This window comes from Tamandua tetradactyla, chromosome 1 (assembly GCF_023851605.1).
Source record: "Tamandua tetradactyla isolate mTamTet1 chromosome 1, mTamTet1.pri, whole genome shotgun sequence".
Lineage (NCBI taxonomy): Eukaryota > Metazoa > Chordata > Mammalia > Pilosa > Myrmecophagidae > Tamandua > Tamandua tetradactyla.
The window spans coordinates 135678113-135694249 of NC_135327.1; the positions used below are offsets into that span (position 1 = coordinate 135678113).

The following is a 16137-nucleotide window of genomic DNA, read 5'->3' on the forward strand; positions in this document are numbered from 1 at the left end:
TGGACGTAGACGTTTTATCCACCTTCTAGCTCTAGAACTCTATGACCATCTAAATATTATGCTGTTATTGTGTCTTTTGTTATTTCTGTAGAAATTAAAATAGTTTATACCCTTTATTGAAATATTAAATTGCTTCATGTTACTTCTTTTGCATGTTTCTTTTTGTGTATTATCATAAATTTTACTTTTTGCCATCATGTACATTTCAGTGAATTTTTATTTTTGTAGCAACGCCAAATAATGCATGTAAATATTGTGATATAATTAAAACATAAACAACCTGAAAAAATGGTTTGTTTTGTTTTTGCTTTCCTCCTACAAAAACCTCAAATGGCAAACTAGCAACCACACAAGAATTCTCACTTTGGGGATCATTTTTCAAAATATGTAGTATTTCCAATAACACTAACCACTAATTATTTTAATTTCAAAATTTTCATAACATTGCAATCTGCTTTTAATTTAATTTTATTTCCACAAATGATGTGATAATTATGTCAATTTATATTCAAATTTTATAAATGAGAAATGTTAACTATTTAGAATATCAAATAAAAGAAATAGGAGAGCAAGGACTGGTTTCCAGTTCTTAAAGCTCTTGATGCTTTATTAGAAAATGCTGCTCTTTAATTTCTCAGTAACTGTGCCCTGTTATGGGTTTTTAATGAATGGTCAGCCAGATTGCCATTTTAAAAAGTACAGATTATGCATTGACATTTTTTCTTTTACAATTTCGTTTTCTTCTCTATGTCTTTATATGTTGGATGGGGACTGATCTTCATATTGCCAATTCTTCCTGACAATGCCTCCATGCATGCTGTTTGGGTCTGATCATGCTATGCATTATCCATTGCATGTAAGATAATGTTCTTTTTGTTTACATTTTATCATTTTCATTATTTTGACTTTGTTTTGCAGTAAGCTTGTTAAAATTTTAACACTGGTGTAATAGTTCTGGTGAAAATGATTTAGTTCAGGAAACTTTAAATATGCAGTTTTGAACAGATAAACTTCACAGTATCCTTTTGCGGGGTGCCTTTAGGTTATGTTTGTTTTTGATAAAAAAAACAAAGACAAAGGCTTAGAAAGATTTGCAATATGAACTATAATTTTCTTCTGATCAAATATTTTGAGAATTGGGTACTTACAGAAAGTATGGAAAATAAAGAAAAACAAAACTTTTTTTGTTGTAGAAATAAAATTGATGAGTACTGAGTATTTTTCAATAAAAGAGCCAAACAGTTGAAAAGTTTTTTAAATTTACCCTTAGGAATCCTTATCCATCAAAACCTATTAGAATTGTACATTTTCATAATTTAAATGGACCTACTATTTGAAGAAAGTCATTTTGTCAAAAATTAACTTTGTTTTAAATTGACATAGCCATGTGTGCTCTGTCATCAGCCTTTTAAATACATACAATATGCTTACTTTTAATACATTTTTAATTAGCATTATTGTTTTGGGTAGTCCATGTTCCCGAAACAGTTTTTGAAATAGTGATGAATAGAATGCATTTTGGAAGGGTCTGTGAGGCTGAAATTTTTAAAATATCAGTGAGCCTTGAGTTACTCCAGCATAGTTTGTCATTCTTATTGCTATTTTATTAGATTTTGATAATTGTTTTAGAAACATTAAAATTCCAGAGTCTAAAATTTTGCAATTTTAAAATTAGAGACACGTAAGACTTTATTGTTCTAGTGAATTTTGATATTCTATTGTGACATGTTAAATTGTCTAGCAACTGTTATAAGGGAATCATTATATTTTTGTTTATTTATCAGATAAGTCAATGAATCTTCCTTTTGTGATTGGGAAATTAAAATACTGTCATATGAGGTGAATTTGTTAAGCTAACAGTTTCATTTGATATACTTACACAAGGAAAGAATCTATTTTATTCCACAGTTAACTTCATTTATTACTGCACATCAGGAAGAAGTTTAATATTCTAAGCAATAGGGGATGTTGAAGCAGGAAATAATATTTAGTGAACCCAGAGGATATTATTCTAGTTGCACGATAATTATGAGAGCTAATCCTTATTAAAGTCCTTATGACCAGACCACAAATTTTGTCATGAAAAATCTTGACTTAATTTGAATTATTAAAATATAAAGTTTCTGAGATTCAAATGTATGAAATAAATTTGCATATTTCCCTTAAGCATTTTGATGAGGTCTAGAAGAGGTAGTTTTGTTTAGAAAATTCAGTATCTAAAACATTTTACCTCCTATAATCTCCTATAATTTTACCTCCTATATTTTAATTAGAAACCAATTAAAGCTTACATTGTTTATGTGTTGCATTTGTTTCTTTGCTAAATAAATAATCCAAATGGCTGTATTTTGCCATTTTCCATTGTAATTAAAGAAAAATAAGTTGTAAATGGATCTTCAAAAATTATATTCTCACAGAATTTGTGTTTATAAATGCAGCATCTAATACAACACTCGAAAGCATCTGTCTTCGGTTGATGATTAACTAAAATATGTCTGTTGCATTTAAAGCTCAGATCCCTAGCTCATGCTATTTAGCTTACTTTTTTATATATGGCAGAAGATATCTTTAAACAGTTATTATATCGATTATTTAATGTACCTTAGGTAAGTAATTTTACTGAATTTCCTACTTACATTTCCATTGAATTATTATGTACACATATCGTATATTTTTATTTATTATTGTTTTCTGTATAGAACCCCAAATCTCAGGAGCCAGTAACGTTGGATTTCCTCGATGCAGAATTAGAGAATGATATAAAAGTAGAGGTGAGTATAATTGGTAGGCTCAAACAAGATCCTCAGGTCATATGCTCGGATTTATCCATTCCATAAGCTTGAGCAGCTTGTTTTATTAGGCTTTCTCTTGGATGCTTTATAAACAAAAATGAAAGTTCCTTGTCTTTAAAAAGTGGGAATAGATATAAGTTGGTATGACCTTACTTTCTTTCTTCTTCTGAAGGTAGAGATATTATAATTGTTTTAATATAAATGTAACCTATAAAATTTTATTAAAACCATAGAGAAGAGTTGAAAGAAAAGTTGGAGGTGATCCATCCAGACAGTGAGCAGCCTAAGGAGAGAAGCTTCCATGTTTTCCTTAGTACACTTTGTTTGGCAAATTCCTGTTTTATTTCAAGTGAAACCCCTGCGTCACTTCCTCTGAGATGTCTTCCATAATAATAAAGAAAATGGATTGATAATAGAAATAAAAGTAAAAAAATAGCATTTATTACATACAGAATATATGTCAGGCATGGGTTCTCAAGTGGCGTAAAAGTAGGTAGCATTATTAGTATTGTTAACACCTTGCCGATGGTCCCTGAGCTGGTAAAGAGCAGAAACAGAATTTGAACCAGGCTCTTGGGCTCCAGAGCACAGAGTTTTTAGATTCTTCCAGCTTGATGAATTCTTACCTATGTAAATATCACCATACTTCTATAATTTGTTACAGCATATTTTAATCCATACGTGTTTTACCCATCTGCCTTCCTTATTTTAAAACAGTAGAATTTTAATTATTTTTTACTCTAGAATATGCCACACTGCTGGGATTTTTTGATGCTTATATTGTAAAGTGTTTTGACGTAATAAAGTAGGATAGTGGCATGGTGAAAAGCTTGGATCTCTTGACCCTGTGTCCATCTGATCTTATTTAACCTTGAATGTAAATAATTGCATTTAAACCTCTAATTTAAATAATGACCTTATTTATCTTCTCTAAGCCTCAGTTTCCTCTTAATCAATTAGGACAGTGATTGAATGAAGTAATAGAGAAATTAACAAAGGACCTGGCTTATAAAAATTCTTCATGATTTTCAGCCTCGTTATAAATTATATTACTTGCTTTAGGAGTCATATCCACTCCCTTTCTGACCCAAAATATTTAAGCTAAATAAGGCTATTAATCTGTTCCTCAAATCTAAGTTATTTATTTTGATCAACACGAGGTTTTGTTCACTCATTCTGCAGTTACCAAAAGTTAAAAGTAAATCACTGAATGAAGTACATAAAATGAAAATCAAGTTAAAGGACATTCTGAGAACGTCCAGTAAAGTCATATTTCTGTGAATATATATGGCCTTGCTTATTTTTAAGTTTGGAAAACCCTCATTAAGGAGACTATTATAGTAATTCAAATGGATCTTTATATTTTCTCCAACCTTCATTGCAGTTTCTTTGCACTGCTAGATATTGATAAAAACTTAAAACTATAAAGTTTACTCTTGAAAAAAAAAATCCTTTCCCAAATTTAACTGGCTATTTGTTAAAGCAGAAATTTGAGGCCTTCCATATTCTATGCATGTATATATTCTTATTTTCTCACTTACCACTTTTCACATTTCATAAACTGATTGCTCTTTCATTAATTACATTTTCAAATGAATGGCTAGTTGAAAGATTTCATTAAGGTTATTTTTACCTTTTTAAAATATAAAATAAGATGATTACAACATGACAATTACTTTTAAAAGAAGATCCCCTTAAAATAGCTGCAACTCCTTATAAAACCAACCTACCATTTTTATTTGATCTGTTCTAAACAAGGTAAAAACTTTGAAAAACTACTTTAACAATCATATTTTACTGCGTCAATTAGGTTCCAAGAATAAAAATAACTATTTCTTTTTCCATTAGATTCGAAATAAAATGATAGATGGAGAAAGTGGAGAAAAAACATTCAGAACTCTGGTTAAATCTCAAGATGAGGTAAGAAATAATTTGGGTTATTTTTATTTTATTTTATTTTATTTTCCCCCTATTATTTATTTTTATTCCATATGTTCTACTCGTCTGTTGACAAGGTAGATAAAAGAAGCATCAGACACAAGGTTTTCACAATCACACAGTCACATTGTGAAAGCTGTATCATTATACAATCACCTTCAAGAAACATGGCTACTGGAACACAGCTCTACATTTTCAGGCAGTTCCCTCCAGCCTCTCCATTACATCTTGACTAACAATGTGATATCTACTTAATGCGTAAGAATAACCTCCAGGATAACCTCCCAACTCTGGAGTCTCTCTGACATTTTATTTTGTCTCATTTCACTCTTCCCCCTTTTGGTGGAGAAGGTTTTCTCAATCCTTTGATTCTGAGTCTCAGCTCATTCTAGGATTTCTGTCCCACATTGCCAGGAAGGTCCACACACCTGGCATCATGTCCCATGTAGACAGGGGTAAGGTGGTGAGTTTTCTCAATCCTTTGATGCTGAGTCTCAGCTCATTCTAGGATTTCTGTCCCACATTGCCAGGAAGGTCCACACACCTGGCATCATGTCCCATGTAGACAGGGGTAGGGTGGTGAGTTTGCTTGTTGTGTTGGCTGGAGAGAGAGTTAGGTTATTTTTAAATTAAAATATATTGTAATAATAATTGATACATTTTTTCCTTTCTCTTAATCCAATATTTAGTTATAAAACTGGTATGATTCTATGTCTCTGGTAAACAGATTTTTAGATTAAAAAGAAAAATTTTTGGCATTCTTAGCTGAAGAGATATTTTAATAAGATATCATTTATCTCCTTTTTCTTTTTATAAAATAATGTTACTCTGGGTTACCTGATGAATTCCTATGCTATTAACAATGTATTATAATCGTATTTTATCTCTATATATTTTATTATTGTGAGAAGTAGAGCCCATACTATAATATTCTGCCAGGTTCTTTCCTGTGCCATTAATCCAAAATTGGTATTTAGTAATCGTGAATTTGTTTTCATTGATACCTCCAGATGTTCTAAGATTCTAATCATTTCACTGAGTCCCATAAATTGATGATTTTGTCTTTTTCATTTTTGTTGCTTCCTCGTTTCTGGCTTGAATTTTCTTCTTTTATATCAATACATTTTATCTTATTATCTTTCTGCATTTAAACATGAAGTTAAATCATCTGATAACACAAGTACCCCCACAAATTACTGGTTCAAGTATGTATACACTTAAAATGTTTATACTGACATTTAGCGTCTCCTTGTATGTGTCTGGGGGGCATCAGCCACATGTGGGATAAATATACACTCACATATTTAGATGATGTATTTGAAATATATGTAGTACATAGAGGCTTTTGAACCCAGAAATTTAATTAAACTTATTATACATAACATATCCTTTTCCTCACAATTTCATTCTTCTTAGATGCACACATTTTTACCAAATTCCTCAGCAGATCATCCCCTAAAATGGAGCTAGCTAACTTCTTAGTAGGATCCTTCATTAGCTTGTGGCTTTTCTCATTTTAATATCAACAGAGCCTCCTTACCAGAACACAAGGGGAGATAAATGGTAAGCTCAGCCTTTGTTGAAACTTTGGCTCTCTTTAGACTTCAGCTATTCTGTTTTTCTCCTCACCATAGAGGAAAAGAAACACCATTTAGCAACTCTGCCAACTTCTCCTCTATGCTGTTCCTCCAATAAGTACTCTTCGACCAGAGCATTCTTTGTTCAGTTCACAAATTAATTTTTTTCTATTTTTGTTTCTGTTTCTATTAATTCACATTGATATTTTTCCTTCTTCAATTTAATGTAAATTCATTTTTTAGCAATACCAATCTACAAAGTAAATTGTTATACCTTAGAAATTTTAGATTTTTCCCTTGAATGTGTTAATGTAAATAAGTATAGCTGCTGATCTTTAATTGAACTCAGATGAAGATTTCAGTGAATCCCCCAGGAGAAGCTGGCTGGCTGAAGTAGAGTTAGAAATTCCTCTTTCTGACCCTGAGATCATCAGTTCTCCCTTTAAGGCCTTCAGCTGATTGGATGGCACTTCCCTCACTGCTCCTTTGTTTATAGATGCAATGAGCCAGAGGTGAATCAACTAATGATTTAAATCCACAAAATGCCTCACATGACAATCAGGCCAGTGATTGTTTGACCAAACAACTGGACACCATGATCTAGCCAAGTTAACACTTGAACTTAGCCATCACAAATGGCGTTGAATATACTTATTTCTGTGCCAATTTCTTCAAAACGTTTATTTGTATGATTTTTAAAATAGTTTTTCAAAGTTTTTACCTTATTTAGAACAGAGCAAATAAAAATGGTAGGTTGATTTTATAAGGAGTTGCAGTTATTTGAGGATATCCCCAAACTTTTTAAGCAATCAGAAAACTTAAATTTTTTGGTTAAGATAATAGATACTTGCAAGGTTTAAAATGGTCTATTTAATGGCTTTCGTTCAGATTTAATACTGAACAGGATTATGACAATTTTCACATTGAAAATATTGAGAAAACTATGTTATACATTTCTTTTCCTAATCTAATGCTGTTTTTGATATATTTTGATATATCAAAATAATCTAATACTGGTTTTGATATATTTTGATATTGAGTATTTTAATATAAGTTGCAGAATAGCAGTTTGTCATGATTTGTAAGGGGTACTAACAAATATATGAACATCGATTTTTTTTAAAATCAGTTTCTAGTCCAAACATCTCCTGTATACTTCATCTTCCCTCACTTCCTCATGCACATCAAACCAGAAGGATGTTTGATGAATGGAGCCAACATGGCACAGTTGTTGTGAAAATGAATTTGACATCATATATATTCCTCATCTTGCCAGTAATATTTAGATTATTTTATCTACTTCAGGGTTTGATTAAACGAGACAATGACTGTTTAAAATGTTTGCTATAGTGTGTAACACTAAGTAACACTTCAATAATTGTTATGATTCTGATGAGGTTGATGAAGCTGGAGAAAACTACAACAATAAAACAGTAGATATGTGTCATCACTATACCCTAATGGAAAAGGGAATGAGAATTCCTGTTTATGTGTTCAGTAGTTAGTGTGGAAGATTTCTATATCCATGAAGTTCTTTAGCTCTGTACCTCCTTTCTATGTTGAATTTAATTCCTTTCCCATTTCTCAGTCATACTGAGTAATTAATCTTTTATGATAGATAAATACTCTAATGAGGCTTAATAAGAACAGTAACATGCTAATCATACAGTTTCATCTAGACACACTGACTGCATGAACTTTCTGATATTAGCCATTACTCTTAAACACACTCTTTTATGTGAAGCATGCGACTAGGTCTAATATCTCATTATCTTGTTTTATTAGTGCAATGTTTTGAAGTTTAAAGATTAACATAAATTAAGATTTTGCATTTTTTCATCTTTAAAGTTTATCATTTGGATGTTTATTTCTGCAGTAGTATTTTGGTTCACACACACGCACCCACAACAGAATCAGAACATGTTGAATAAATTAGGTCACAATTTTGTGAAGAAGTGTGATTGACTGCATAATTTATGAATATATCTTAGTGCTTTGCTCGTCCTATAAATCCAAACAGTCTATAAGGTGGTGATAACCAAGTCAAACTCTTTTCCCAGAGGTATATTGACAAAGGGAACAGAACATACACATGGACTCCCGTCAATGGCACAGATTACAGGTAACTAAAGATATTTATATGTATATCCAAAAAAAAATGTTTCAGATCAGGGTCTTACTCCTATTTTTAATAGCTGTTTTTCCAGTGGACTATTTGTGTCTTTGCACTTTCATTAGATATTTTCTATGTAATTAAAATAGGACAGTTATACCTTTAGCACACAAATATATTAAACTTGTAGATTCTAGTTGTTAAAAGGCTTAGATTATTGATAGAAAGAAACTTACATTATAGAATTTTGAAACGAAAGCATATGTGATATGAGTCTATATGATATATGTATATGTATTTAGGAATATTAAATGTTGAAACAATCCCAGTAATAATTTATAATGATCACATCCACTGAATTCCTCTTCCAAATTGCCGTTTAGCCTACATTACTTGCATTTAGGTTGCAAATGAACCTACAAATAAAACTCATTTCATTATAATATAATCAAATATAAAAGGTCTTAGTTGACAGAGTTTACCTCCACTGAGTAGCAATTCTGTACTATTCTGATCCCTCTCACTGAGTGAGCCTGGGGAAACTGGACAGACTAATAACCTATACATGCCCTGAAAATTCTCCATCTTCATTTCCTGAGCATGTCTTTTGCTATATTGTTCTAAATCTCCTCTGAGGTCACTGCTTTTCCTGTGGTCCTGTCTATTATATCATCATGGAACAGCCTGATATTATGGTAATACTTCTTGTTCTTGTCCTTTCTTCCTCCTTCCTAAAATCTCCCATTTTAAATGTCATGTCACCACACCCTGCCATTCACCATCCCTCCTTTTAACAGTCATCTCCTCTTTATTGCTGTTAGATTTTAGCTCCAGGCTCACTTTCATTTTCTCCTAAATTTACATAGATCACTGTTTTTCACGCTATTTATGACAGTCCCACACTTGCATAAAATAAAATAAAAATTATTCACTAAATTAAATTTTAAAAGATATCTATATATATATACACACACATACAAACACAATATACATTCAAAACATTTATTATTAGGTTCCAAAGACATAAAATTAGTTTTCGTATTGCTGTATTTACTGGTCACAGGCTGGTATCAGTTTGCAGATGTACCAGTTCCATGGACTACATTCAGGTAGCATTGCAATAGGTGCTTATTCTTGTACCTGAACTCTTCATTTCTTGACCTTCTCTTCTCTGATGATCTTTTCCTCCCCTGACCTTAGACTGATAAAACCAAATGACCCTTCAGAACATACACAAATTTGTTAGGGGACTAGAGGCTGCTGGAATTGTCCCCAGGGTTGCAATGCTGTTATGGTAGGGAGCCATCTCTTTGTGTTCTTATGAGAATTTACATAATTGATAAAGAAGAGGAGAGCATAGGGATTGCAGTTATGATACATGACATACCAGTCCTTCTTCACTCTTTCAGTTTTTTATCTATTTCTGGACTTACTGGGTAATACCATAATGACTGTTTTGACTATCTTACTTCTATCTCCTGTTTCCTATCTCTCATTTCTATGTAGGCATCTCTTTACAACTACACAATCTTTACATACGTATTCATTCTTTATCCTCTATATTCCACAATTACTGACATCTTTCAATTTGGGGGTAAACTTTTCAAAATGGTAAAAGGAGAGGAAATCTAGGAGTATAAATCATCATTAGAGAAGATTTCATGATATGATATTGGATGCACAACGTGGGAGTGTACTCTATACTTTTTTTTCTTAGATGAATAAATTCCAAGTTGCAAAAACTGGACATTTGTGACACTAAAAATAATTCAGCAATGATGATGGGTCCAAGTTTAATTATACTGGTACTTTCTGGGTATTAGATGTGTTGTGATAGCCTTAAAACTGTTTCGTATACTCACCCTTTCCCCTCAAACACTTGGATACAGTATGCTCTGTGGGCAGGTCAGGGTTCAGGCCTCATGTTATGAGTGTGTCATTCCCTGTTCACAAAATTTTAGCCTCTTCTCATTTCCATCCAAATTAAATTCAGGATTCCAATTTGATCACCATATCACACATTTCCTAGCCCAACTAGTCTGGCTTCTGTAAACATACTCCATACTTCCCCAGTTTTGCATTTTTTTCTCACTGATTTTTCTTTACAAATGCCCAACTTTGGGCTAGATAGACTCTATTTTCATTATTAATGCCTTCTTGAATTTCCTTATAAATAAGTTCACAAATTAAATTTTAGAACAAAATATTACATCTAAATTTAAGGAAAAAAAATGGTGTTTTGATTTAATGAATACGGTACCAAATTTTACTTAGTGAATTTTCTCTCCTTAAGCTTTGATGTAACTTAATATAATATGTTAAAATGGAGTAAATAATTATTTTAATAGAATGTTATGCTTTCTGAAATGAAAAGTTTAGTTTTATTGGGATAAGTGATTGAGTTGGAAATTGTGTTATATTCTGTTTAACTCAGTTAACCGTGTTTATACAAGTCACAAAAACATTGCATGGACTCTAGCATCCATCTGGCCTTTATTAGAATTTAATCTCTAAGAGGCAATAAAGTGGTCTTGGACTATTGGTTTTATATGGAGAGAGCACACACTGCATATGACAGCACCATTGACTCAGAATATTAACAAAGATCTTATCTTCGTTGGGTGGAGAAATAACTGCTGCCTTGAGACGGAAATAACACTTTTTCTATAGAGGATTGAAGCTAATAATAAAACATGAGACTTGCAGGTCAGCAAAATATACATTTGATATGTCAATTTCAAACTTTCTATTGTGTTCCACATGGGTTTCCACACTATTTTTCATGCTATATGAGATGTAACCCAAGCTTACAAAGTGACACTGCAGCAATCGCATGATATAATGCTATCAGTTTTAATTAGAAGTTTTTCTTAGCAATAAATGTTGATGGGGCAATAAAAATGTCCTAATTTCCCTTGAGAGGAGTTTGTAGGAGACAATTTTTAAATGCTCATTCTGCTCTACGCTTTATAAATGGCAAGTGAATCATGAAAGGTCATCTTGCTTTCAGACTAATTGCACTGCTTATTTTAATTTCAATTTCCCCCTCCACTTTTAAGAAGTAACATAAAATGAATGTAGAACTGTTCATTAAATCTACCTAACATTTTATTTCTGTGACCTTTTCCCAAAAGAAAAGTTTATGAATTACTCAATGATGGAGAAAGATTTGAGAATTAGAGGGTAACAAGCATCTACTCATTTTGCTATCTTGACTGCATAATTAAATTGAGGGAAATAAATCCTTGTTTTTGTCTTCTTCATGGAATAAACTTTTAATGTTTATATAGTAAGAAGAAAAATCTGAAATTTCATATTTTATCCTCTTCTATATTTTCCACAGACAATATATAACATGATTAGAGTGGGTCATCTGTCCCAAAGCCTGGAAATTATGAGGCTTGAGGATTGTAACAAGATTCTCAAAAGCTTGGAAATGCTCAGAAAGCTGAAAATGCACAGCCCCCTTTACCATGTATTGCCACACTTTGGACTGAAACTTAATCAGTCACGTTAATAAGCATCTTTTTTTAAAAAATAGTTGAAATGAAAATGTTAGAGATACTTTCATTTTTTACACAAGTTACTGTACAAGTTTTCTTCCTATTCCAAATTACAGCAAAGCTTATTTGCAACTTTGAATGTATTAAATTAGCTATGTCTTATGCATGTATATTAGCCAGTGGGAGCAGTAGAATAATTATGCTAGTTATGTTATTGGAAACTGCATAATATTCTGAAATCTTTGAACAGTTATAACACATCATGTATCTTATTAAATGACAGCTTCAATATGAGTGAGATTACCTTCATGACAGCTTTTGATTTTGAGCAGCCCTTAGGGCAAATTTTGATGATAGGCTTGTCTGACAATCTCTTTGTCTAAAAGTTCTGAGTTTGGCTTAAGACTTGAATTGGAACTCTTCTCCAGTTTGAAAATCTACCATAAGTCTAGAGTACCCCCATGACTCTTGCCAACTACCAAACCAAGATGTATTTCCTATTATGCCTAATAAAAGTCTACCAAATAATATGGAGTATCTGTGGTAAATGAACTTGAAATGATGCTCTCCTTAGTTATATTACTGTTTAAGAACTAGTGGGGTGGCCAGGCATTATGTATTAGTGCCATAAGAGAGTCTGCATTTGCCCACCAACTTGCACTGTGAAACCTGCCAAAGGGTTAGTTTTAAAACAATGAGTATTTATTCCCTCAAAGAGCATATTTTAGATGATTTATGCATTCTCCAAAAGTAATGATATGCTAATGCTCCCATTTGAAATTTTTAATATTGCTCTACCTTATAAAATGCTTTCACATAATATATATTGCATTAATGAAGAGGGTATCCATTTAGTATGATATATCTATTCTGTTTAAATATATCTCATATTGTTTTTCTATTTTTGTTAGCATGAAAAGAATTTTAATAAAATTTTCTTTAAGCAAAATAGGGACCCATGAAATTTTCTCCTCAGTTGATTTATGGGTACATTTAGTAGCTTATTTTCCATGTCTTTTCTGATTCCCTACAATTTAGAGAACTGGATGGCAAGACCGAATTAAATACCCTATTTGCTGAATGCCTTTTCTTGTCAAAGGAACATGTCTTTTCCTTCTCATGAGGAAGATCTTTGGATTTTCCGTAAACCTGATGTGTCTTTTTTTTAAGTTATGTTTCATTTTTCGTTCGTTTGTTTGTGTTTATGCTTCTCTTGTTTCTATTGCAGTTTGGCCTTGGTATTACCAACCTACAGTTTTTACTATATAAAAGCCAAAATAGAAGAGACAATAACTCAGGCCAGATGTAAGTACTGTGAAAGCAACTCCAGGGTCTAATTGTTATCTCCTAGTATCAGATGTTTCAGTACGTCTAGATTTTGGAATACCCAAGGCTTATACATTTTAGTAGGTGTTATTACCAAATCTACAGCAATGATTCTAACCCATTCCAAACATGCAAGGAACAAGAAATATTCTACATGGATAGAATATGAGCAGGTACTCCAGTCTCCCTGGAAGTCCCCCCACCACCCTTCCCTGCCTTGCTATGTGCTCACAGAATCATTGCCCAGCTGTGTCTTCTGTTGCTGTCGTTTTAAGGCTCTGCTAAGCTGGCGCATTTTACGTGCTAATTATTAACACGGTCTCTATCTGTGGCACTGTGCTAGCAAGGCTTTATCTTTTCCTTTTTTTTTTTTTTTCCTGCTTTAAGCGATTGGCATTTGGCAACACTAATATTGTGCTTCACATCTTTTACTTTGAATAAATTAAACTGCGCTGTCTTTGACTTTGGTCTAGCAGTTAATTTTCTTCTCGTGTTTTTTAAAGTACAATTTAATGTAATGCCTTCAGTAGCTCAGATGGATGAGTTTTTGCTGTGTTTGTATTTTGTTTTGTTTTACGCATCATTTGGAATGTGGAGTACTTCTTACCCTTGTGCATATTTCAAGTCATTGTTGGTTTTTATTTCGTTTTGGGTGACTAGATTTTGAAAAGTAAAATGACCATCATATCCTTTGTGCATCACTCAACCTAAAGTGTTTCTACTAGGATGAAGTAAAAAGAATATCTAGCTTTACATCTAACCTTAAAGTAAGCCACAATTTCTTCCATTTCCCCGTCATTTCCTCTCTGCTCCTGGCTTTCATAGTGCATTCTGTACTTTAAACATTTATGTTTCCACCTGCACTTGATAGATAGGTATGATGGTCTTTTAACAATGAACAACTTTGCATGATCTAGTATTTGATAATGAGGGGATAACTAGTGGGCCTTTGATGGTTGATAGATGCTTCTGTTTAGGCTAACATTGGTATTGCACCTGCATTAACCACTTTACAAAACAGACCCTTGAAATAATCACTGTACATGAAGGTTCTCTAGTAATAATAAACAGGACATACTTTCCAGTCTTCATAAATACATGTCTTTTTTCCAGACTACAGCTGTACATAAATGAACCTTTGATCTATGCACAATATTTTTATTCAAGAAAGTCATTGAATAAAATATTGTTTGTGACCCCCTTTGCTTTACCCTCTTTTTTTTTGTTTCCCTGCTTTCTCTTTCTGATGGATTATCACAGCAAAAAAGGGAAAAATGAAGGGCAAGTATATTACTGTTGCTCAATTTCTTTCTGTTTAGTACATGACGTTTTCACTATTTCCATTCCTACTGGATGTCTTCCTCTGTGCTTCTCATTTGCTAGATTTTTCTCTTGATCAATCAAATCTTAGCAGCAAAGGAAAGGGGGAAAAGAAAGTGCTTGTGTTTTTAGATGCAACCTGTTTCACATTCAGGTTCTTTCTTCAATTTAAATATTTGCATTGTTTTTATCTTTCCACTTACTAATTCGTACCAAATATGAAAAATGTTACTAATATACTAAAAGCATCAATGGGTATATTAAAATCATTTAATTTGTTATATTATATTGGTAAACTTTAAAAATTGGCTTTTTAAATAAAATACTCCTGAAACATGGATGTAACATTGATATAAAACTGTTTTTTAAGTGATCTTGATTATGGTAGGGTTAATAAATGGGAAAATCAGATATAACAAATTTTTACGTTTTAACAGTCATGATTCATGTTGTGAAAATAAAACTGATTTTATTATTATATTGTGAAGCATTGAGGACCTTTTTATTCATTGTTGTGTTTCAATTTTAGGGTGTAAGTAGTCTATCTTTAATTTTTTTTTTAATTAAGTACTCTTTCTAAAGTCTTTGGTTGTTATAGAATCTTGAGACATATACTCTGGATTGCTTATCTAATCCTGAAATATTATTTTTGCAGATTCAGAAACCTTGAAACCAGATAATTTTGAAGAATCTGGCTATACATTCATAGCTCCAAGGTTGGTTTCTTTTATTTTTTCCTTTTGTATACCTTATATGGATGGGTAGGCCTTCAAAAACAGTTCTGACTGCTGTGTGTTAATTTTATGCCAGATTATGGGACCAGAGGAATTAATAATTTAAAAACTAAAACAGAATCCTGTTCATTTATTTGTTTACTCATTCAGATTTACTGAGCACCTACCATATGCTAAGCAACTTGCTGACAATGGTGAATAAGATCATTAGCACTTTTTCAACACAAGTAACTTGGGGCAAATTAAATCTACAAAAACCAAAGTTAGCTAGAAGAGAGAATTTTAAGGACACAGTGGTGCCCATAGATTCCAAAAGTAGGAATCTTATTTTTTTTTTTTTTGGCATGGGCAGGCACTGAGAATCAAAAGTAGGAATCTTGACACAGCAAAAATGTAAAAAGCAACTGAAACTTGGCCTGCTATGTTATCCAGTCTCTCCCATCATCAATGACCTGGTTTTTTCTCTAGGCAGCATCTTCACTTATTTCTCCCAGTTGTTAAATAAAAGCCTGTGCAGAGTGGCTTACTCAGCTTTTCCATAAGACAAGATGGGAAATATGGTAAAAGTCCAGGCACCCACGGAAAAGACAAATCTACATCCAATTCTCAATTCTTTGGCATTGGACTCAGGTAGTCTAGGAAGGACGAGGATATAGACTGTTTCTGAGGCCACATTCACCATCGGTAGGGCTGACTGGAAGACATCTGGATGTTTAGGCAAGAAGCAGCTACCAGATTAGGGAGAAAGTAATGGTAGTTTACGGACAAACTGGGGAGGGCCCACCTCAATTAACATGTGCTAAGCCTTTCATATGCATGTGTAACTGCTGAAAG

At 32.5% G+C, this 16137-nt stretch overlaps 1 protein-coding gene across 5 annotated transcripts in view; it reads left to right on the forward strand.

The window, feature by feature from the left end:
* Window positions 1–16137, forward strand: part of CACNA2D1 (calcium voltage-gated channel auxiliary subunit alpha2delta 1) — a 501299-nt gene that overhangs the window by 441809 nt on the left and 43353 nt on the right. For 3 of the 5 annotated variants that reach the window (XR_013172125.1, XM_077151905.1, XM_077151939.1), the window contains 5 exons: window positions 2700–2771; window positions 4641–4712; window positions 8368–8429; window positions 13152–13228; window positions 15225–15285. Coding sequence is in view for 4 of the 5 variants with exons in the window: in XM_077151905.1 (XP_077008020.1) it covers window positions 2700–2771; window positions 4641–4712; window positions 8368–8429; window positions 13152–13228; window positions 15225–15285 (344 nt within the window). In the remaining variant the exon portion in view is untranslated. The remainder of the gene's footprint in view (window positions 1–2699; window positions 2772–4640; window positions 4713–8367; window positions 8430–13151; window positions 13229–15224; window positions 15286–16137) is intronic. The other 2 variants (XM_077151925.1, XM_077151968.1) reach the window with 1 other exon arrangement.